This window comes from Muntiacus reevesi, chromosome 6 (genome assembly GCF_963930625.1).
Source record: "Muntiacus reevesi chromosome 6, mMunRee1.1, whole genome shotgun sequence".
Classification (NCBI taxonomy): Eukaryota; Metazoa; Chordata; class Mammalia; order Artiodactyla; family Cervidae; genus Muntiacus; species Muntiacus reevesi.
Genome location: NC_089254.1, coordinates 104,805,030 through 104,828,754, shown reverse-complemented (window position 1 = coordinate 104,828,754; position 23,725 = coordinate 104,805,030). Strand labels below are relative to the sequence as shown.

Here is a 23,725-nt window from a genome sequence, read left to right as displayed (position 1 = left end):
TGTTCATTCTTTGCAAGGCAAATTCCGCACTCTGTTCTTAATCTCCTGGGACTTATTACATGCCTTTTCTGTCATATCTTTAGCTGCATCCTCTCCATTGCCTCCCACATTTATAAACTAACTCATAACTCCCTTATTCTTAAAAATCCCAAACACTTGCTTAGGCTCTGCCTTCCAATTAAGCAGTACTTCTGTATTTAGACATCCCTTTACCATGAAAATTTTTAAAACTTTCACTTGCTCTTTCCTTTTCCCATTTATTCTTCAGCAGCTCCACTCACCAGACCACACAGACATGAAACTCCAGTGGCGTCACTACAGCCAAAGCCAGGGCTGGCTTCCTTTTGTGATGTTTTCCCACTGACCACATCTAAGTTTCCCTGTTTTTGTTTTTAACTTGTTGATTGCTAAACACACCTTTTCTTTGGCTTGCCCATTCAAGGCTTTTCTAATTTGATTCTCTTTCTACTGCTCTGATCATGACTTTTGAGTCCCTGTAGTTAGCAGCATCCTCTCCTTGAATCACTTTTGCAAACTAGTGTTTCCTTTCTTTCTATTGGTTTCCTGTTCCTCCCATAACTTCTTTGAGTCATCTTGTGAAGGCTTTACAACTTTCCTAGTCATTCACTTTATTTATTCCTGGGATCATGGGAAGACTGCTTTTTTCCCTCCCTAAAGTTACTCCACGTATATGCAATCACAGATCCTGTTCATTCTACCATCAAAACTTAAAAAAAAAAAATTCCTCTTGATTCCCAGTGAATCTCCTAGTCAGCCAGTCTCAGCTGTACTCCTGTGACATTATGCAAGATGATCCTGTCACACAATCTCAGTCCTTCTTGGATTCTGTCCTCCATCTCACAGCCGGAATTCTCCTCCTTATAACGATTCCCTTGCCCTTCCAGTGAAACCCTTACCATCACACACTGATCTCAGCCTCCTTTCCTCTCTTTCTCTCTTACCCTAGGTTCTCTGCTGCAGCCCTCTGACCTCTATCATTTCTTTCCAAGTACTGTGTTCCTTGACCCACATCTCAGAATGGTACCCATTCTCACATCTCACATCAAGAAGTCCCCCTGCCATTTTTTCTTAGTTAACATGTATGAATCCTTCACATCTCAGTCTACACATCATAATCCCTGATACACAAGAAACAAAACATATTTGTGGGCTGATTATCTCACCCATTATTCCAGCTGAGACTGATCAACTCCTATCCACATTGCTGAAACAGGCTCTTACTTTTCCCCGTGGTCACTCAGTCTCTCTTAACTACAGGATTCTCTAATGAAGATGCCAGTTGCCTGGGTTTAGAACATTGTTAGATTTAATTTTCTATTTTACCTTTTAATTATTACTATTTTCTTTGCCTGTTTAATTTAATTGTATCCTCCAATCTCAATACAATTATTTAACACAATTATTAATTAGAAAAATGATTAATCTTTTGATTAACATACTGACTAGTCACAATAAATCTCATTTATGGAAAACAGCAATCTTTAGTTGCAGTTGAGTGATGTTTTATCTATGTTGTTTCAAAAGTTAAACAGCATAGTTTCTTATAATGCATATCACATTTGGAGAAGACTCGTGAGAGTCCCTTGGATGTCAAGGTGATTAAACAATCCCATAGGAAATCAACCCTGAATATTTTTTGGAAGGACTGGTGAAGTTGCAATGCCAATACTTTGGCCACCTCGTGCAAAGAGCCAACTCATTGGGAAAAACACTGATGCTGGAAAGACTGAAGGCAAAAGGAGAAGGGAGCTTCAGAGGACTAGATGGTTGGATGGCATCACCAACTCAATGGACATGAGTTTGAGCAAACTCCAGGAAATAGTGAAGGACAGGGAAGCCTGGTGTGCTGCAGTCCGTGGGGTCACAAAGAGTCAGACACAACTGAGCAACTGAACAACAACAACCAAACTTTAGAATTTTTTCTAAAAATAGGTTATAAGTTACAAAGCCAGAGTCAAGTTCTTGTCTTTTATGTGTATCTCTGTTAGTTGCTCAGTCATGTCTGACTCTTTGAGACCCCTTGGACTATAACTTGCTAGGCTCCTCTGTCCATGGAATTCTCCAGGCAAGAATACTGGAGTGAGTTGCCATTTCCTTCTCCAGGGAATATTCCTGACCCAGGGATCATACCTGGGTCTCTGAAATTGCAGGTGGATTGTTTTCTGCTGAGGCATCAGGGAAGCCCTTTCTTGTGTTTCAGATGACACCAAATCATAGAGTAGTAACATTAAAGTACACTGAATTTTATGCAGCTTACTTTACAGGCAATTGTGAACATAACTCCTTTCCAATAGATACAAAATCCAACAGTAAACTATCCAGAAGTATGAATAATTTATACTTCTTTCTAAAAAATAAACTACAGAACTATAACTTATGAGAACAAAACTACATTACACAGTGAAAAGAAATGAGCACTGGGAACCAATGAAAACAACACTAAATATAGTCATAAAAATAGAAAAAACACATCAACTTTATATGTCTATAATTAAATAAATATTTATATATGTAGGGAATACTTTAGCAGAAAATGCTATATTAGAAACTATAACTTTTATAAAATAAATACATGACAACAGTATATTTTAGATACACAGGTAAGCATTTAAAATCAGGCTAAAAGTTTTGTCCAAATGGAGAGAAATATTGTTGCCATCTAAAAGTATTAGGATTGTTGATGAGACAACTTGTGTGGTAACTAATGAAACTTCTACTGGTGTCTAATTTATCAAATTCAACTCCTGAGATATCTGTTTTCAGAAGTAGATTTCAATGTTTAAAGATTTCTGCCTTTCATTAATTTCAGGTATCAGTATATTTGCAGTTCTAGGGATATAAATGCAAAATGTATTGACATCCTTGTGGTTTTGGATAGCTATGAATGTTTTTTTTTTGTCCCCTGTATGGGTAGAGTTTATTTATAATTTCAAATTGGTATGAAATAAAATAACTTTGTTTTGTTTCTATGTCTTTCATAAAGTTGATTAAGCACGACTAAATTAATAGCTACTTTGCAAGAAAAGGTATGACCATAAAGAATGGCAAAAGCATTATTTTAAAGTTGATTCTTTTTAAAATCTGTGTAGTAATAAAAAGAAGTGATAACATTGCAAGTCATATATTACTATTCTTGTAAAAGTTGTGAAAGACCATTAATGAGTAAATCTACATTTGTTAGCTAATGGTTAGACACAATCAAACATTTATCAAAACAAAATTGAGGTCCATATACATACAAAATCAACTCTTTATCATAAGCATCACTAGAAATTACAGAGCCCCAAATGAACACTTGAGGAAAAGGCTCTTAAAACCAAGAATAACATTTTAAGTGCAAAGCTATTACAAACCCATTTGATATTCATCTTAATTGCCTCGACTATAATGAATATACTTTGTATTCAAACAGATGTCACAAGTACTACTGCAGAAGTTTCAATATAATTCAGCCTTAGTTAAGAAGGAGCAAATGGATACTTAAAAAAGAATGTTACCAGGAAGGAAGGAAAAAACCAATTACAGCAAACATCAGCTCCTTAAAATAGCAAATTAAAAATTTGTATTAAATTGTGTTCTTTTATTCTTGGACGTGTGTAGACTACAGTAACAAGGAAAACTTGCTGTATCAACCACTCCTTTTCCCTGCCTCAGCTGTCTACTGATTAATTAGCCCGGAAAATAGAAATTGGGATGTGAAAAATGACTAAGAGTTGGCTGAAACTCACTTTACAACATTTAGTCTATGAAAAGGATTTTTAAAATGCCACTATGCCAATTTATTCTAGCTGGAGGAACAGGTAGCTATGTATGCCATTTTATTTCCATTGATCAGATGGTTCTAATATTCCCTTTAATCTTCTTTCACACAGAAGACTAACACCTTAAAATCCAAATTTTATCCTCATGCCATAAATTAAAGATGGCATTTTTGAATATAGAGTTCACAGATTGACCCATGGATGTTTGTTAAAAGCAGACATTCTTGTGCCCTGACCAAGTTCTACCGAGTCAAAATCATGGGAATCACCATCGTGATGAACCACCTGAAAATTCCGATGTTCATACTTGTTTAAAAACAACTGCCTGAATATTGGATGAAGTAATATTTAAAACAATGCATTTTTCATTTCATTCCAGTCAGCAGACATTTATTAATTACCAATTCTATGTGAGTAAAAGCTGATACATGGAGGGTATCCCCTAAGGCAAGAAGCATCTGATAATATTATTTTCAAGGTACAGTTTATAAAGGACAATAATAATCTGCAAATCTTTGGAAACACAAAGAAAATAGTGCACTTACTGTGCAGATTAACAATTCATTGCTGATTTCAATTTGGTAGTTCTTCTCTTGAAAAGGTGTCTGGAGTTTGAAGAGAAGTGCATTTAGCTTATTATTAGAAAACATAACTGAAGTGTTGCTTAAAGATAGATTTATCCCATGTTTCCTGATGGTTTTCGACATCCTGTGTTTTCAAAAGGAGGGTAATAAGTGCGAGAGGCTTCTTGGTGTCTGGGGGAAGGGAAGGAAGGAAATACAAGGCCAGAGGCTCTAAAAGTCCACTTCTTTCCTTACATCCGGCCCAATCCTCATGCTGCCTGAACTGAACTGTAAGATAAACTTATTTGGAAGCTGCCTTGTATTTTTTAACCACCAGAGCAAAATGCAAACAAGTTGACCTTGGAGTTTAATAGAAGAATGGAAGAAATAAGGAAAATAAAGCTCAGGGTACCAATTTATTTTTCTTAGTCAGCAGTTTTCCCTCAGGCCTGTCCCTCCCTGGACTGGAGTCTCTGGAATGAACTTCGACAAGGCGCTCTCCCTCATGAAGCAGCGCAGACAAGCTGATGGGACTCATTCATTGCACCCAGCGCCCTGGGCTTTCTCAGTCCTTGGTTGACATTTCCCAGCACTGGAAGCAGGATCCAGTTAAAAATAATAATAATAATCATAAAAAAATAAATAAATAGATTGTGACAGCTGAAGGTAGATAGAAAAACAGCTGTAGGAACTTAAAGGGATTTCAAGACACACAGTCACCTGTGGTCTCTGGACCACACGTGGTCTTAGAGTGGTCTCTGGGTCAGCAGTTTCACCACCACCTGGGAATCCACTGTACTAGTCTGCTTAGGCTGCCACAGCAAAATACTACCAAATTGTTGGCTTAAAAAAATCGACATTTATTTTCTTGCAGTTCTGGAGGCTGTAAGTCCAAGATCAAGGCGCTGCCAGTTCAGTTTATGGTGAGAGCTGTCTTCTTGGCTCTTTCTCTTTTTATAAACCACCAGTCCAAGTAGATTAGGAACCCAGTCTTAAAACCTCATTTAATCTTAATTCCTAAAAGCCCTATCTCGAATACAGCCATATTAGGGATTAGGATATCAACATATGAATTTTGGGCGACATAATTTCGTCTATAGCACTTAGTACAAATGAAAATTTTGGGGCCCACCTGACACCCACTGAGTCAGAATTTCAGGGAATGGAGCCCTGCCATTTGCATTTTATTAATCCCTCCTGGTTATTTGCATGCATGCTAAAACCTGAGAAGTCCAGGCCATCAGGAAAAATTGCCAGCATTGCATTTAGTTTCCTTCATGGTGTCCCCCATTTTTACTTTCAACCTTATTTCTTACTGCTCTTCAACATGAACTCTACTTCTGCTAAACCACTTCTCACCATGACCTGAAGGATCTTTCCTATTCTGTCTTCCTGACTCTTGTTTACCCACCACAAATGGCCTTTCAACATATTTAATAAAGCATCACTTCAACATCACAGCCACGGTCAAGTCTTCTTTCTCTAAACAGCAGAAGCACTAATTGTCTGAACCAATCCTTTTCATATTTTACATATTTTACTTTCTTACAGTTCCTAGGTTATGCTTGTCTGTGAGTACAAGGCTTTATACATAAAAGCACTGTAATCTTCAAAACAGTATATACGGTTCTGCTTATAAGTATTCTCTGTAAGTAACTCCCTGCAACACTGGCCCAATACAACAATGATTTAGGGCATAAAACAGCCCATAGGTCTCTGACATAATGCCACTTCCAAACTTGTTTAATAATTTAGAAATAATCAATATACTATTTGCTATTTATTAAGTTCTTAAGTGCATCAAGACTTATAATAAGCCCTTAGTACATTATCTCATTAAATTTTCACAATCATTCTGAAATAGGATCCCTATTTGACTGAAAGACATTGGAAATTGAGGCAGAGGGGTTCAGTGAACCCCAAAGTCACATACCCAAGAAGAAGCCAGGATGAAAAGTGTGAACCTGTTTCTTTGACTCAAAGTATATGCTTTATTTCTACTATTTTATATTATAGATGAAGAGAATAGGTTGCTGTCAACATATTGAATTTACTGCCAAGAATCCCAAAGTATATGTCTCTTGTGGTAAAGATATTTCCAATACATCCTTTGTAAATTCTCCAAATTCCCCAACACACACATATAAATCCTTAAGCATTGTTAAAATAAAGCATCATGAAAAAAAATACAAACAAACAAACAACAACAAAAAAGGCAGACTTCCTGAGACCAACAGATACTATTAATGACTACAGAAAATGAAGAGCTTTAAGTTCAATCACTATTCTATATGCTATTTACCTGCAGACAGCCTTTGGAATTCTTTCATCTGTACATTAAAGACAACTGAAGAACTCAGAGGGAATTACTTGAAAGTTCACAAGGAATTCTCACAAACTTTTGCCCAAAGCAAATACTGATAATTATGCACTAGAAGCATTCACACACACACATGCATATAAAACTGAAAAAGTAAGAAACAATGGATTTTTTTTTTTTTTTAACAAAAACTGTATGTTCTTAACTTCCTTCTCCAGAAAACAAGTGGTTCTATACTTTCACAGCTGCCTGCACTTTGAAGACTGGACTGTTAAGATAATAAGCCACACCTGTTGGATTGTGATGGCAATTCCAAACACCAGCTGAGATAGTAATTAAAAGTAACACTCCATTCTCAGCCTACCTGGGGTGTTCAACAACCTCGACATCTTGCAGAAATAGGAGACATACTGCTCACAGTACTCGGCGCTGCTGGTGATGGCGCTGATCTGGTCCATGGAGGCGCTGTATATGAGCTGTGTTACTGAGTACTTTTCTGGGTTGTAGCCCACCACCGTCGTCTGCATCTGCAAATCGTGAGACACGATGGTCCATACCTTGTCCTCTGTGGGGAGAGAAAGGCCAGGACAATGGGTCATTAGTATGCAAGTGCATCTTCAAAAGTCAGAAAACAAGGGAGCTGCACTTTCACTGGTTGTTTTCTATGAACAGATACAGAACAGAGTTAAGGATTCAGTTCAATTCAGTTCCTCAGTCGTGTCTGATTCTTTGCCACCCCATGGACTGCAGCACGCCAGGCTTCCCTGTCCATCACCAACTTCTGGAGCTTGCTCAAATTCATGTCTGTTGAGTTGGTGATGCCATTCAAACACCTCATCCTCTGCCATCCCCTTCTCCTCTTGCCTTCAATCTTTGGATTAATCTTTGAGTTAAGGATAGTAATCGTTAAAACAACCCCTACCTTTCCTCACACCTAAGTTCTGTGTATATTGACAAAGTAAAAAAGTAGTATTTCTCTTATTAAAAACGAACACAAGATATCTTAAAACAAACAGCCTGAGTATCTGGTGGGATGCTCTAAAACCTGCAGCACTGGACATGAGGCTCACTGTGTTCCAATGCCTTCCCAGCGCTCCAACCCTTCATTCCTCCTGCAGAACAATCTCTGCTCCCTCCTAAATGAGCTACGTGCTCTCTAGTCTCTGGAGCTTTGTTTGCTGTAATCAGAATATGCATCCTCATCTTGTCAACAAATGTTCTTCTCACCCTGACCTTTCAGGTAAAATTAGACACTGCCTGCTCTGTTATTGAAATGCTCTATACATGTGGAATGATGCAAATCAGTAATTATCTTGGTGTTTTGAACCCTGAAACTTTCAATATGTGAAAAGGAGAAGCATCTAGAAGATTGATGAGATGAAATTAAAATCCTACAAAGTTATGCATTTGAATTAGAAGCATCACTATGAACCCATGGTGATATTGTTATCTTTTTAAAAATATGCCCTCGTTCTTTCCATTGAAAAAACTCCCTAAACAAGGACCAACTTCTGGCAACAGTTGTCATCACTCAATACCATTTTCCATTAAGAGAAAACTAGGGCCCTGGAGAAATGTCTGATTCCAGGACTAGAGATAGCTAAGAGGAGGCTGGAACATGCTGCCACTTCAGAAACAAACTATTGGAGACAAAGTGTGGTTCAAAAATTCTCCAAGGCCAAAAAAAAAAAAAAAAAAAAAAAAAGATTTAAATTAACATCAATAAGAATTTCCTGCAATAAATTAAAATACATCAAATATATTTAATCCCATGAATTCACAAAAATGAAATGTTCAAATTTTGGAAGGTGTTAGGTAACTAATTCATTATTTTGAAAACTGGTAAATAAAGGCAAAGAATCTAGAATTTAGTGTACCTTAGTTATATGAATCTTGAAGTAATTGAAAACTCCCTTTGTGGAAATATTTCAGCCCCTAAACAAAGGCCAAATGCTAAGAGTGTCATTATTTGGTAACTTCTAACAAGTCAGTAGGGTCTAAGTAGGATTGTTCATGGCTGTAAATATATCAAACAAGTGAAACCAGAGATGTGCCCCTGGAGCTCTAGAGGCAAGGGCAGGTATATAGCACTTCAGGTGGGGGTGTGGATAAAACTCAGATATGGATTTCACCAAGTTTATGGACCTATCTGCCAACTTCTAGAAAAGACAGGGGGAGGCAAACACCAAAGGCAAACAGTAAAACCCATGCTGTGGAAAGCTGTATGCATCACATAGTCCAGTTTTTCAAAAACCGAGGGATAACTTACAAAGGAAGACAGTGAGAGACACTCACAAAGACAGAGTCAAAAAGAGACAGACAGACAGCTTTAGGTTGAGAGAAACATCCCGAACGTGCCCCGCTTGCGGTCTTCCTATTTCAGGAGGCGGTGGCTCCACTGCTCCAGTTCTGGGACAAAGCCCCTCTCCGGCCTCCTCCTGCACCCCATCAGGGACGTCCACGTGCTCCGCCTTCACTCATTACTCAGCATCCTGGCATCCTCGCCCCGCGCCCCCGACTGCTCTGGTCCAAGCCCAGGCCCCTCGCCCGCACATCCCATAATGGCCTTTAACCGGTCCCCCGTCCCCCTCCGCCCCTTGTCCCTTCACGTCTACCTTCAACAAAGAGCCATGCTGAGATTTCAAGTACAAGTCAACTTCTGACACAGCTCCGAGTCCCTACACGGCCTCTGGTCTTATTCACAAAGTCCATTTCTTAGACTAGCCAAGGGCCCGCGGAGGTCTGGCTCGTCCTTGCAGCCCTACCGCGTGCTCCTCTGGCTCTGATCATGCTGACCTCCTGGTGCTCCTCAAACAGGTCAGGCGGGCCCCTCCATGGAGACTGGCACTGGCTCTGTCCTGCGTCCAGAGACATCTTCGCTCACACCCCCTCTGACCCCTCCTTCTCCAGCTCTGAGTTCCAGTGATGACCTTTCCTGCCCCGAGTCCCACCCCCACCACAGCTGCTCTCCATCTACCTGTTTACCTTTGTTTTCATCCGTGGCATTTATCTCTATCTTAGGGCACATTTAAATTATTTTAAAAAGTATCTGTCTCCCTCCATGAGAAGGAAGGAAACCAGGGATTCTTTTCAGTGCTATATGCACCAAGCTTACAGTGATAATTGGCACACAGTAGGACTTCCATTGGTGAAGCACCCACTCCAATATTCTTGCCTAGAAAGCCCATGGACAGAGTCTGAGTCTGCTGGGCTACAGTCCGTGGGGTCGCAAAGAGGTGGACACGACTTAGCAACTGATCACAGGACTTCAAAAACATTAGTTGACTAGAAGAATGAACCAATGAAAATAAATAGAATACAAACATTTGATCTGAAAATAACAGGGGGAAAAGTGGAAGCAGTGACATGTTATTTTCTTGGGCTCCAAAATCACTGAGGATGGTGACTTCAGCAATGAAATTGAAAGACATATGCTCCTTGGAAGTAAAGTTATGATAAATCTAGACAGCATATTAGAAAGCAGAGACATCACTTTCCTGACAAAGGTCTGTAGAGTCAAAGCTATAGTTTCTTCCAGTAGTCATGTAGAGATGTGAGAGTTGGAACATAAACAAGGCTGAACGCCAAAGAACTCATGCTTTGAAACTGTGGTGCTGGAGAAGACTCTTGAGAGTCCCTTGGACAGCAAGGAGATCAAACCAGTCAGTCCTAGAGAAAATCAACCCTGAATATTCATTGGAAGGACTGATGCTGAAGTTGAAGCTCCAATACTTTGGCCACCTGATACAAAGAGCTGACTCATTGGAAAAGACCCTAATGCTGGGAAAGATTGAGGGCAGGCAGTAAAGAGAACAGAGGATGAGATGTTTATAGCATCACTGAATCAATGGATATGAATTTGAGCAAATTTCAGGAGATAGTGAAGGACAGGGGAACATGGCATGCTGCAGTCCATGCGGTTGCAAAGAGTTGGACAAGACTTAGTGACAGAACAACAATGGGAACTTTTAAAATCACTTTAGCTCAAGTTCTGTGGAGACTACCCCAAGAGATTGTGAACAGACCACTTCACCCCTCTGAGCCAGAATTTTGCTTCATCTATTACAACATGCTTCTTTATCAGATGACTTTCCAGCTTGCTATTCTTAAGTCAATTTTAAAAAGTTGAATTATGGTGCCGTTGTAGTCATTTTCTATAGGATAATTAATTTTCCAGGTTTATCTTTGGGCTGATCAGAACTGTCTTCGTTGAGCTCCTCTGATATGGCAAGGAATAGTTTGGTATGGACATGAATTGTGGTGTGGACATACCACAATATATTTTGGTATTTCTGTCACTTTCTGACATGATTCTGAAAACAAACTGTCATTTATATACAGACTTGCAGACTTCCCTTCACATAATTAAAAATCCACTAATTGAATTAGGTAACTTCTATCTCTTCTCCGCTACAATCAGTTTGTGGCACAGAATTTCAGATGTTTATCACCACTTACTTTTTCCTACTATATGACAAATACAGATCTAGTCAGCAAAGAAAATGTAGCAAAAAAAAGCATTGGTACATTTTTGCAATTTACATTCTTATATTCTAGTGGGGAAAAGAAAACAGATAATAAACAAAATTAAAAGAATTTTTATACATATACCGGCTTCCCAGGTGGTGCTAGTGGTAAAGAACCTGCCTGCCAATGCAGGAGACTTAGGAGACGTGGGTTTGATCCCTGGGTCAGGAAGATCCCCTAGAGGAGGGCACAGCAACCGACTCCAGTATTTTTGCCTGGAGAATCCCATGGACAGAGATCCAGGCAGGCTACAGTCCATAGGGTTACAAAGAGTCAGACAGAACTGAAGCAACTTAGCACAAGATACAGCACCTTTACATATATATGTATTCTTTTACATATATGCATTCTTTCACACATATCATCACCGCCATTCGCCAGTGATAATGATGGGAGAAAAACTGAATCAGAGAAGGGAAGGGTAGGCTGTGGGTATTGGAAGTGTCCCCTGGAGAAGGAAATGGCAACCCACTCCAGTATTCTTGCCTGCTCAATTGCATGGATAGGGGACTGGAGGATTACTGTCTATGGGGTTGCAAAGAGTAGGGCATGGCTGAGCACGCATGCACACCTGCATGCATGATGGGGGTTGCATTTGTAAACCAGACGAAACCATAAAGCCCTGAGAAAGTGACATTTGAATAAGTAAGGTAGCTGTTCAGCAAGCCATGTGGATGTCTGGGGAAAACAAGACAGAGGGAATGAAAATGTAAATATTCTAATTCTAGAATATTTCTGAGGTCATTTAGGTATTCAAGGAGACTGGTGAGTGAGGAAGGGGAGAGCGGCAGAAGTTGAAGGCAGAGATGTAACGAGGATGAGGGGATGGTGACCTTACAGTTAGATGGAGAGCCACTGACTTCGGAAAGTTTGAAGCAAGTGAAAGTAGTTTGCTTTAACTTATTTTTGACATACTCTTGTTTGCGTCAGTAAAATTATACTTCAAAGGGCTTGAAAATAGTATATCTTTATAAAGATTTAAAACTTTTTATAGTGTCATGGCATTATAAAAGGTAATATATAAACTCTATTTTGATAGCACAAAACAATTACTGTTTATGCATCTTGCAAGTTATTTTTTAATGCTTTCATATTACATGTTGCAATGGCTCCTTTGGAGCTATTAAATCTTAAATGACAAATGGATATTAACAATTTTGCAGATATCCAGCATCTAGAAGAAAGTTATGCTGTATAGATTTTTCTTTGCCAGTATCATAAGTGTAAAAATCAAAAATCTTATTCCAATATGCACAGTGTGTTTATACAGTATGCATTATCAGATATGTGTGTAATGCAAATAGAAACTACTATGCAAGGAAACTTCTAAATTTCTGCCACTGTTCCATTTTCATGAAGAAGCAATTGAAAAATGAGTGTGTCTCAAACACTTTTTTTGGATTAGCGTGTTATGAAAATGGCCTTTGTGATTACTGAGTCCTTAGTATCTATCTCATGGTGCAATTACATATTTAAAAACCATAACAGTGTATATTGCTTTAAATATAGCTAATTGAATAATAAGTCTCAAATACTGGGGCACAAATGAAACATATTGTGGACACATTCCTCTCCTTGGAATTACAGGGTCCTCAAGATGACTCTGCTTAGTGATGTTGACACATGCACATTAGAAAGGTCCCTCTGCTACCTGTATCAGTGACCCCCACATCCTTATCCTGCTGCTGCTGCTAAGTCGCTTCAGTCGTGTCCGACTCTGTGCGACCCCATAGACGGCAGCCCACCAGGCTCCCCCGTCCCTGGGATTCTCCTTATCCTAACTAACTGTAATTCTCAAGTAACTTACTTCATGTGAACGCAGTTCTTTGTACGGCTGGAGTTAAGACCAGAGCCTGATAAAGCTCGAAAATGACCAGTGAACAAAGCAAAGAATTATTCCTTCTAGAATATAACCAGCGTCTCCATCATGTGTATGACTGTTGTTTGACTCTTTTCCATGTTATCCATATGTAATCTGAAGTTCACAGTTTAGAGCAGGTGTTTATACACAACATTTTAATTAAAGTCCAATCTGAGCTAAATCCAGTAGGAAAAAAAATCATCTCCTATACATCTGCAATTGCATCTAAGTGTTTCTGATTTTCAAACAGTACAATGGTATTGATTAGGGGCCAATTTGTTAATCTGAGAGATTTTCATAACTTTATTTATATTAACTCTGAAATGAGCTCTAAAAATAAGGGAATATTATATTATAAATTACCTTAAATTTCTCCTCTTTCTCATAAACTGCATCTGATAAATTAGTCTGTGGCTTTCTTTGGGCACAAAGTCTTAATAGCTATTATCCTGATTCAGTAAATCAACCACTGAACCTCAGCTGTGAAGAAGATGTGAGCAAGGCTCTCCAATGAAATGCTATAGCATTAATAAGAACTGAATTAATAAGAAGGCTTATAGTAGGCTTATAGTAGAACATAGCCAAGGAGAGGGGCTTACCATTCAAAGGAAATCATGTTCTCATATGAAAAATTTTGAGTTCTACATAGTATCAATATAATGCCATTTTAGAGAGTATCCATTTTGACTCTCTTCTATTAGAGATTAAGAAACCAAGTGTAATGGAGTTACCACAAGATCCTACGATCCTACTCCTGCACATATATCCAGAAGAGACAAAAAGCCTAATTCAAAAAGATGAATGTAACTCAACACTCACAGCAGTGCTATTTACAAAAGCCAGGACACGGAGGCAAACTAAATGTCCACCAACAGATGAATGGGTAAAGAAGATGTGTGTATATACTGTGTGTATACACACACACACAGTGGGATATTACTTAGCCATAAAAAGAATGAAATATTGCCATCTGCAGTAACACAGATGGACCTAGAAATTATCATACTGTGTGAAGTCAGACAAAGACAAATATCGTATGATATAACTTATATGTGGAATCTAAAAAAGTAATACACATGAACTTATTTATAAACAGAAACAGACTCACCAAGACAGAAAACAAACCTATGGGGAAAAAGGTGGGAGTATCGGATTAAGAGATACACTAATATATACAATATAGATAACAGATATACTCTGTAGCACAGGGAACTCTATTCAATGTCTTATATTAACAATAATGGAAGAGAATCTAAAAAGGTGTATATATATTTATATATGTGTGTGCACATGTGTGCTAAATCTCTTCAGTCATGTCTGACTCTTTGCAACCCCATGGACTGCAGCCCACCAGGCTCCTCTGTCCATGGGGTTCTCCAGGCGAAAGTACTGGCAAGGGTTGCCATGCCCTCCTCCAGGAGATCTTCCCAAGCCAGGTATCAAGCTCACATCTCTTATGTCTCCTGAATCGGCAAGCAGACTCTTTACCACCACCACCACGTGGGATGCCCTATATATATGTATATATGAATATATTTTTATATGTGTGTATATTCAAATATATATGCTGTGCTCAGTCTCTCCAGTCATGCCCAGCTCCTTGTGAACCCATGGACTGTAGCCTGCCAGGCTCCTCTGCCCATGGGATTCTCTAGGCAAGAATACTGGAGTGGGTAGCCATTCCCTTCTCCAGGGGATCTTCCTGACCCAGGGATCGAACCCTGGTCTCCTGTATCTCCTGTACGGGCAGGTGGGTTCTTTATCACTAAGCCACTTGGGAAGTCCATATATGTATATATTCATATATATATATAAATCATTTTGCTGTACATCTGAAACTAACCACAATATTATAAATCAACTATTCTTCAATAAAAAAAAAGAAATCAATTATCGGAAGTAAGTGGCTTAACAAAATGAATACAAAGAGTTAGTAGCAAAATAATGGAAACTTTGTCCCCTAATTCTGCACTGGGTGCTGTTTTCACTACCATGTTTTTAGCCTCGTGGTGATATGCTTGGTGACATATCAAAATTTTTGTTGTGTTCCCCACATCATCCCATTAATTTTCAGGGAGCAGAGGAATATATAGACATTATTTTAGACTTCTTAAGTATTATTTTAAATGACAATAATATATGCTATTACATCAAGAAAAAATGTCATAGAGTCGTAATACAATTCAATCATGCTCACATTCATAAATCATTACTCAGTTTTTTATATTTTAGCACCATGTTAGGTTCTGGAAGCACAAGGATGAAAGAGACTTGAGTTCCTGTCCTCAACAAGCTTGTAGTGCAAAGGAGGAGAGTAAACATTAAGCTTGAAATGACAAATTGCAAACAGGTGCTAAAACAGATCTATGCACAGGGTCCTGTGAGCTCACACGGAAAGCTTTAGAAAGCCATGAAGGGACCAACAGGACAAGGTATTTTCAGTGAAGCAAGAAGGTTAAATAGGGATGAGCCATATGACAATGGTGGTAACAGCAATATTACTCTTCTTACAACTCAGGCCGAATATCTTGGGGACAAAACAGTTCAGTAAATGGGATCCTAATTGATTGGAAATTGAAGGGTCTGGGAGAGTGAAGTATAAGACTGCAGTCATAACAACTGTGTATGGTTGAAAGGTCCAGCAGATCCTCATGGTGTGGGTGCTGGAAAGCTTCAGAGAGAGAAGATTCACTTATATTGTGACATTTTTATTTTCAAATTTTTTAACAGCCGTCCAGTTGCTAAGTCTTGTCCAAGTAGTTATTTAAGTTTCTAGGTAACTATTTTTTATTTTATTATTATTGTTCTGGTTGCACTGGGTCTTCACTGTGGCACACGGGCTTTCTCTAGCAGTGGGGCATGGGCTTCTCATTGTGGTGCCCTTTCTAGTTGTGGACCACAGGCTCTAGTTGCTCCGTGGCATGTGGGATCTTCCCCGATCAGGGATCAACCCGTGTCCCTTGCACTGGCAGGCAGATTCTCTTTTTTGTTTATTTATTTTTTAAAATTTTTATTAGTTGGAGGCTAATTACTTTACAATATTTTCGTGGTTTTTGTCATACATTGACATGAATCAGCCATGGATTTACATATATTCCCCATCCCGATCCCCCCTCCCACCTCCCTCTCTACCCGATCCCTCTGGGTCTTCCCAGTGCACCAGGCCCGAGCACTTGTCTCATGCATCCAACCTGGGCTGGTGATCTGTTTCACCCTAGATAATATACCTGTTTTGATGCTGTTCTCTCGAAACATCCCACCCTCGCCTTCTCCCACAGAGTCCAAAAGTCTGTTCTGTACATCTGTGTCCTTTTTCTGTTTTGCATATAGAGTTATCATTACCATCTTTCTAAATTCCATATATATGTGTTAGTATACTGTAATGGTCTTTATCTTTCTGGCTTACTTCACTCTGTATAATGGGCTCCAGTTTCATCCATCTCATTAGAACTGATTCAAATGAATTCTTTTTAATGGCTGAGTAATATTCCATGGTGTATATGTACCACAGCTTCCTTATCCATTCATTGGCAGGCAGATTCTTAACTGTGGGGCCACCAGGTGACTCCTGACATATTTTTAAAACTATCTCTCCAAAGTCATATACAACAAGCCCACAGCTAACATCATACTCAACAGGGAACAGCTGAAAGCTTTTCCTCTAAAATATGGAACATGCCAAGGGGAATAGGATTATAGATATTTGATGTTATATTCTTAATTTGGGTGTTGGGCATAAGCCAGAAATACTTCACATCAAAACACCAATTAACAGGTACCCTACTTCAGGTAAACTTTAGATGAATTCCCGATTTGCAGAAGTAGTAATCTAGGAAATATTGGTCACTTTACATGATCTATGTGTGCTTTACTGCAGAGGTCACAAAACAGCTTCTTAGACAGTTGTTTACCTGAAGTATTAAACAGTTAAACAAACGAGGTTCTAATGATGGTAGGCTATAATTTTTTGTTTTTTTTGTTTTATTTTTTTGGTCATTTGTAGGATGATCTATACAAAAATTTCATCAATTGTGCAGGTAGATGAGTTTTAAAAGACCATTAATTTCATAAGCCATTGTTTTGTTTAGAAGGTTTTTCTCAGTGGTTATGATCCTGCTGAGATAATTTAAATTATTAGAAATTTATGGTGTCATGTCTTTTCTCCCCAAATACATTTTGTGTGAGTATTAAAAGCACCTCTGTAACCTAGACCCTAAAACGATAAAGGCCATTTCACCATAGTGGGCTGTGATGGTTTGAGTTCTTCCATTATGCCAGCTATGTATGCAGCTCAGGTGGCATAAGCAGCTTTAATCACGTGTAGAGAAATAAGGTATATAAAGCAGATGGAACCCCTGCAGGAAGCACTGAGGAAATGAGCTAAAAGTACAGATGATGTTCTGCAGGTGGTGGAAAATGTTGATTATTTTTATGTTCACAATTCCAGCTCAAAGATGGATGACAAATGGAGTGCTGTGAGCAAGTATAAATAATGGTGGATCATTCATACCCACCTGAAGAACAATTTGGAGCCTATGTGTATCTTTTTTTCTAGGAAGACATTAGCTGTTTTCTGGGAAGAAGAATATTTGTTAATGTTTTTGTTCCACTGAAGAGATGTTAACATCTCTTTTACAATACAGCTAGAGTTATTGACTGCATTTATATCAATACTCAGACAAGCTAATCTTCCCTTTTCTTTCTCTCTCACACTGGGTAGAGATGTAGTTTGTGTGTATTTGATAGTCGGGAGTTCATCTCTGTGGCAATAAGAAGATTTCTAACTGTGTAGCAAGGAAATGCTATTCTTAGATTCTTGTACCTTATGGTAGTTAGATTTTGATCTGAGTTCGAACTTGGACACTAGGTAAATGTCATCTTGGGTCAATGACTGACCATTTCTGTGGACCTTTAAAGATAACACTTCCTATTATTTTAAAATACCTTAAAATTATTGCACACACTTGGTTTAAGATATCACTTCAGATATTTTACTCTATCACACTGTCCTACTCATGGTTTGAACATGCCAGGTCTTACGGTTACAGCCTTAGCATGGCTCTTTCTCCTGCCTAGAGGCAGTTTTTCTAGATGGTCTCCAGGCTAACTCCCTCATCTCCATTTAGTCTTGATTTGAATGGCATGTTCTCATTGCGGTCTGCCAAACCTGTCTTATCTAAACTTACAATCCACTCTGCCTCTTACCTTCTCTACACCCATTGCATATACATATGGACTTCAAACATAATACATAATATTTTTTTATTGTCTGCCTTCCTGCCCCACTTTCCTCATAGACTATAAACTTCAATATATCAGAGAATTTTTTATATACATTTTGTTTACTGATGAATTTTAAATTCTTAAAATAGTATGTAGTAGTCTACAGAAGTTCATAAAAACTGCGCTACTAATATACTTTAACCTTTTCTTCACTTAGTTTTCAACAAACTTCTTTCACATTCATCATCAATGATGTAAAATACCCTGTAAAATATCCACTTAAAATAAAGTTCCTGGGCTTATAGATCCTGTCAGATAGCTCTACAATTTATTAAGCTTCACAAATAGACATTTTGAAAGTCTTAACAGGTCAAACAAAGTGATATTTGAAGTTATCGAATCCTGGTACTGTACTTGCAATATTTTCAGGATTTTAAAAATCTTGTAAAATACAAGGATTTCTTAAGAGCAAAATAATGCATCCAAGATACAATAAGCTTCTTAAAGCCATCAGCATTTTCTTTCTGAGTTGGACATTAAGATAATAATTCTGTGCTAAATGTGCATCCATCTCCTTACATAGTAAGAGGTCCTGAACATAGGAGCTTTTGTTCATCAACAATTTGCTTTATTCCAAGCCCTGTTCCAGGCCCTGAGTGCACAAAAGCAAATAACATGTGCGTCATGCCACCAACGAAAAGAAAGGTACACAGAATAAGTAATTACTGTACATCTGAAAAATAACTTACCTTTTAATCAACTACCAGAACCATCCAAATAGTGAAATTTCACATACAAATCATAAACAAACCCACTTATAACCTGCACCATACCCCTTATCATATATAACGCATTCTTTAAAATTCTCTGCCATTGTACTTTATATATATATTTTTATTGTTGGAGAATTTTACTTTCTGTTAGTATTTAGTTTAAACCTAAGTTGTATCAGGCTAACCTGAGAAATTATATTCTTTCTGAAGTTTCTATCTAAATAGCTTTGATGTAGCAGAAAACATACAATTGAAAATGACAGTTTGGTTCACTATTAACAGCATTCAGTCTTAGGAGTCGGCGTTTCCTTTCATGTTGACCCTAGCTCACATTGCTCTCTGCCCCCTGAAACTTGGGAAGATCAAATGAATCCTTCAGTTCTGTTCAGTTGAGTCATTCAGTCGTGTCTGACTCTGAGCCCCCATGGACTGCAGCATGCCAGGCCTTCCTGTCTATCACCAACTCCCGATGCTTACTCAAGCTTATGTCCATTGAGTCGGTGATGCCATCCAACCATCTCATCCTCTGTCGTCCCCTTCTCCCCCTGCCCTCAGTCCTTCCCAGCATCAGGGTCTTTTCAAATGAGTCAGTTCTTCACATCAGGTGGCCAAAGTATTGGAGTTTCAGCTTCAGCATCAGTCCTTTCAATGAATATTCAGGACCGATTTCCTTTAGGATGGAATGGTTGGATCTCCTTGCTGCCCAAGCAACTCTCAAGAGTCAACACCACAGTTCAAAAGCAACAAATCTTTGACGCTCAGCTTTCTTTATAATCCAACTCTCACATCAATGAATCCTAGCAATTTACATTTTGGAGGCACTAACGGCCATGGTTTCAGTGACTTCTGATCAGAAAGTTAGTGGCAAGAGAAACAGACTCATAGACAGAGAAAATAGATTTATGGTTACCAAAGGGGAGTGAGGGGGGTAAATTAGGAGTCTGGGATTAGCAGACAAAAACTACCACATATAAAGTAAACAACTAGGTCCTGCTATATAGTACAGGGAACAATATTGAATATCCTATAATAAAATGTAATGAAAAGAATATGAGAAAGAATATAATATATATATATATATATATATATAGACTGGATCACTGTGCTGTAGACCAGCAACCAGCACAGCACTGTAAATCAACTATACTTCAATGAAAAAGAAAAATCTGTGGCCCCTTTCCCTTCTTTCAACCAAACCACCAGACTTGAAGATATTTTTTTGATGACACAGATAATATTTATCACCTAGGAAGAAAATCCCCAAATAATCAACTCCTCTAAGTATTTAATTTTCCCCATTAACTCAGTTTCTATTCACTGAAGCAGCCCCATTGTGAGGAACATTAGCACGACAGTCTGACAGATTAAGTTCCTTGGTGAGGATAATTAGCTAGAAATAAGTTTTTAGGGAAAGAACACCCTTAATATAGCAGAATTAACATATTCAAAGAAACTAAAACTGGTGTTCTCACTTTAGTTTTAACAGAAGTACAAATGTATCAGGTGATTTCACTTAAAAAAAAAGAAAAAAGATTCTCTCACTAAAATATTAAAGCACCTCTAAACCCAGCAAATTCTTCCCGCCTGACAAGAACACTCCCACCCACCCTGGCTCTGAGTCCATCTGGTCTCAGCTTTTAAGTACTTTGCTAGAAAATATCACCCAATTCCCAAGCCCCAGTACCAGACCAAGTTCAGACTGGATATCCACCCGTCTCCATCTGCCTGCCTAACAATTCAGTTATCCCTGGGTTTGCATTTTGGGCTACAGTCCCAAGGGTTAAGGGTCAGACCAAACTGAGTACACAGGCATAGTTGCATTCCCATATCACACTTGAAACATATTTGTTGTAACCACCACTCTGCTATCCCTGAAGCATTATGGATATCACTGAACCCATACCATCTAACCAAGGATCTGGTACAGGTACTCAAGGGCTTAATAAACACTTGCTGAACTAATGAAATAGCACTGAGTTCAACCCTGGACTCAAGAAACAGATGCCGCTGAAGGATGTGGGGCAGAACTAAGGCTGAGGAGTCATTCTGCAGAGTGTGAGACTGAGGAGCGTGGATAAGAAGCACAGAATGGTAAGAAGCATGACAGGTTCCCAGCAGAGGCAATGCAGTCCGACTTCTGTTTTTTAAAAGATGCCTCTGGCGGTTATTTGGAGAGCAGACTGGAGGGGGTTAGGGCAGCACCAGACTGGCAATGTGCAGCTCTAAATAGAGACAACGGCAGCTGGAATCAGGGGAGGTGAGATGGATGAGCTTGAACTATATATGATGGAAAACAGTAGAAAATAGTGATTGGTTGGATATGGCAGATAGTGGGCATGATGGTGAGGGGAGAGAGAGTGAGAAGTATGTAGAATGACTACCAGCTTTCTAGCTTAAGTGAGTGGGAAAACGGAAGGACACATTTTGCTGGTTGAGAGATCAAAAGTTCCATTTCTAACAGGCTAGATTTGAGATGCCCTAGAGACAGTTAAATGCTGGCATCTGGTAAACAATTAGATGTAAACATCTGGGGATTAAGAGACAGGTTACAACTGGAGATGTTGAAGTCATACACAGCATATAATTGCATTTAGTGCCATGGAAATGAATGAGATAATGGAGGGGAGATGTTTAGAAAGACAGCAAAGAGAAGGAAGTCCAGGAAAAGGACTGGGAGCTCCAATTTTTAGAGGTCACTGAGAGAATCTTCAAAGGAGACTGAGGCTATTTTAAATGGTGTTGTAATAAACACTCGAGTGCATGTATCTTTTGGCGTTATGGTTTCTTCCAGGTATATGCCCAGGAATGGGGTTGCTGAGTCATAGGGTAGTTCTATTTTTAGTATTTTAAGCAACTTCCACACTGTTCTCCATAGTGGCTGCACGAATCTACCTGGAGAAAATCATAATTCCAAAAGATACATATACCCCAATGTTCATTGCAGTAGTTTTACAATAGCCAGGTCATAGATGCAACCTAAACGTCCATCAACAGAGGATCAGATAAAGAAGATGTGGCACATATATACAAAGGAACATTGCTAAGCTAAGTGAAAGTGACTCAGTCATGTCCAATTCTTTGTCATCTCATGGACTATACAGTCCATGGAATTCTCTAGGCCAGAGTATGAGAGTGGGTAGCCATTCCCTTCTCCAGGGGATCTTCCCAACCCAGGGACTGAACCCAGATCTACCACATTGCAGGTGGATTCTTTACCAGCTGAGCCACAAGGGAATCCCAAGAATACTGGAGTGGGTAGCCTATCCCTTCTCCAGAGGATCTTCCTGACCCAGGAATCCAACTGGGGTCTCCTGCATTGCAGGTGGATTCTTCACCAACTAAGCTATCAGGGAAGTCCAATGGAAACTTACCCAGCTATAAAAACGACTGAAATTGTGCCATGTGCAGAAACACGGGTGGACTTAGAGACCGTCATCCAGAGTGAAGTAAATCAGAAAGAGGAAAACAAATGTTGTAAGGTAATGCATGTATGTGGAATCTAGATAAATGGTACACATGAATCTATTTGCAAAGCAAACATGGAGACATAGATATAGAGAACAAACCTATGGACACCAAGGGGTGGGGTGACGGTGGGCTGAAATGGGAGGCTGGGACTGATGTATATGCACCACTGTGTACAAAACAGATAACTAATGAGAACCACTGCATAACACAGGAAGGCTACTCAATGCTCTGCGGTACCCCAAATGGGAAGGAAATCCAGAAATGAGGGGATATACATGTACACATTGCTGATTTACTTATACTGTCCCAAGATGGTGGAGCGGAAGGCCGTGCGCTCCTTTCCTCTTGTGAGAACTCCAAAACTGCAACTCGCTGCTGAGCAACCATTGACGGGAGAATGTTGGATCCCACCAAAGAAAGATATCCCACATTTAAGGGCACAGGAGAAGCCCCAACAGTACTGTAAGAGGGGCGAAATCGTGTTTAGAATCAAACTCCATGCCCGCCAGAGATGCTTGGAGGACTCAAACAAAACCTTGTGTGCACCAGGACCCAAAGACCCCACAGGGGACTGAGCCAGACCCGCCTTGGAGTGTCTGAGAGTTCCCCGGGGAGGCACAGATCAGCAGCGGCCTGCTGCGGGAGGCGCTGCATGGGGCATAAATCCTCTTGGAGGAGGTCACCTCCTCACCACAGAGCCACCGGGCAGACGACCCACAGACGGGAGAACGTTATATCAAAAAAGTCCTTGCGCTCTAGGGCCCACAACAGATTCCCCAACCTGGGGATCAGGCAAAAGGACTGAGAATCCCCAGGGAATCTGACGTTGAAGGCCAGTGGGATTTGATTACAGAACTTCCACAGATCTGGGGAAACAGACGCTTGGAGGGCACAGACAAAAGGCTGTGTGCACCAGGACCCAGGAGAAAGGAGCAGTGACCCCGCAAGAGGCTGAGCCAGGCTTGACTGAGCGTCCAGGAGTCTCTGGCGGAGGTGTGGCCTGCCGCAGGGTCAGGGGTGCTGAATACAACAGTCCTGGGAGCCACAGGGTGGCTGGCATAAGTCCTTCTGAAGGCGGTCGCCTCCTTCAGGCCAAACAGGGGGAGAGAACAGAGCCCCAACCATCAAAAGAAATTGGATTAAAGATTTATTGAGCATGGCCTTGCCCATCAGAGCAAGACCCAGATTCCCCCACAGCCAGTCCCTCC

At 39.6% G+C, this 23,725-nt stretch overlaps 1 protein-coding gene across 1 annotated transcript in view; it reads right to left on the bottom strand.

Annotated features, from left to right (window-relative positions):
• The window catches only part of CNTNAP2 (contactin associated protein 2), a 1,529,631-nt gene that overhangs the window by 710,886 nt on the left and 795,020 nt on the right, over positions 1-23,725 (bottom strand). The window contains exon 13 of the mRNA XM_065938525.1: positions 7,030-7,230. Within this exon, the coding sequence (XP_065794597.1) occupies positions 7,030-7,230 (201 nt within the window). The remainder of the gene's footprint in view (positions 1-7,029; positions 7,231-23,725) is intronic.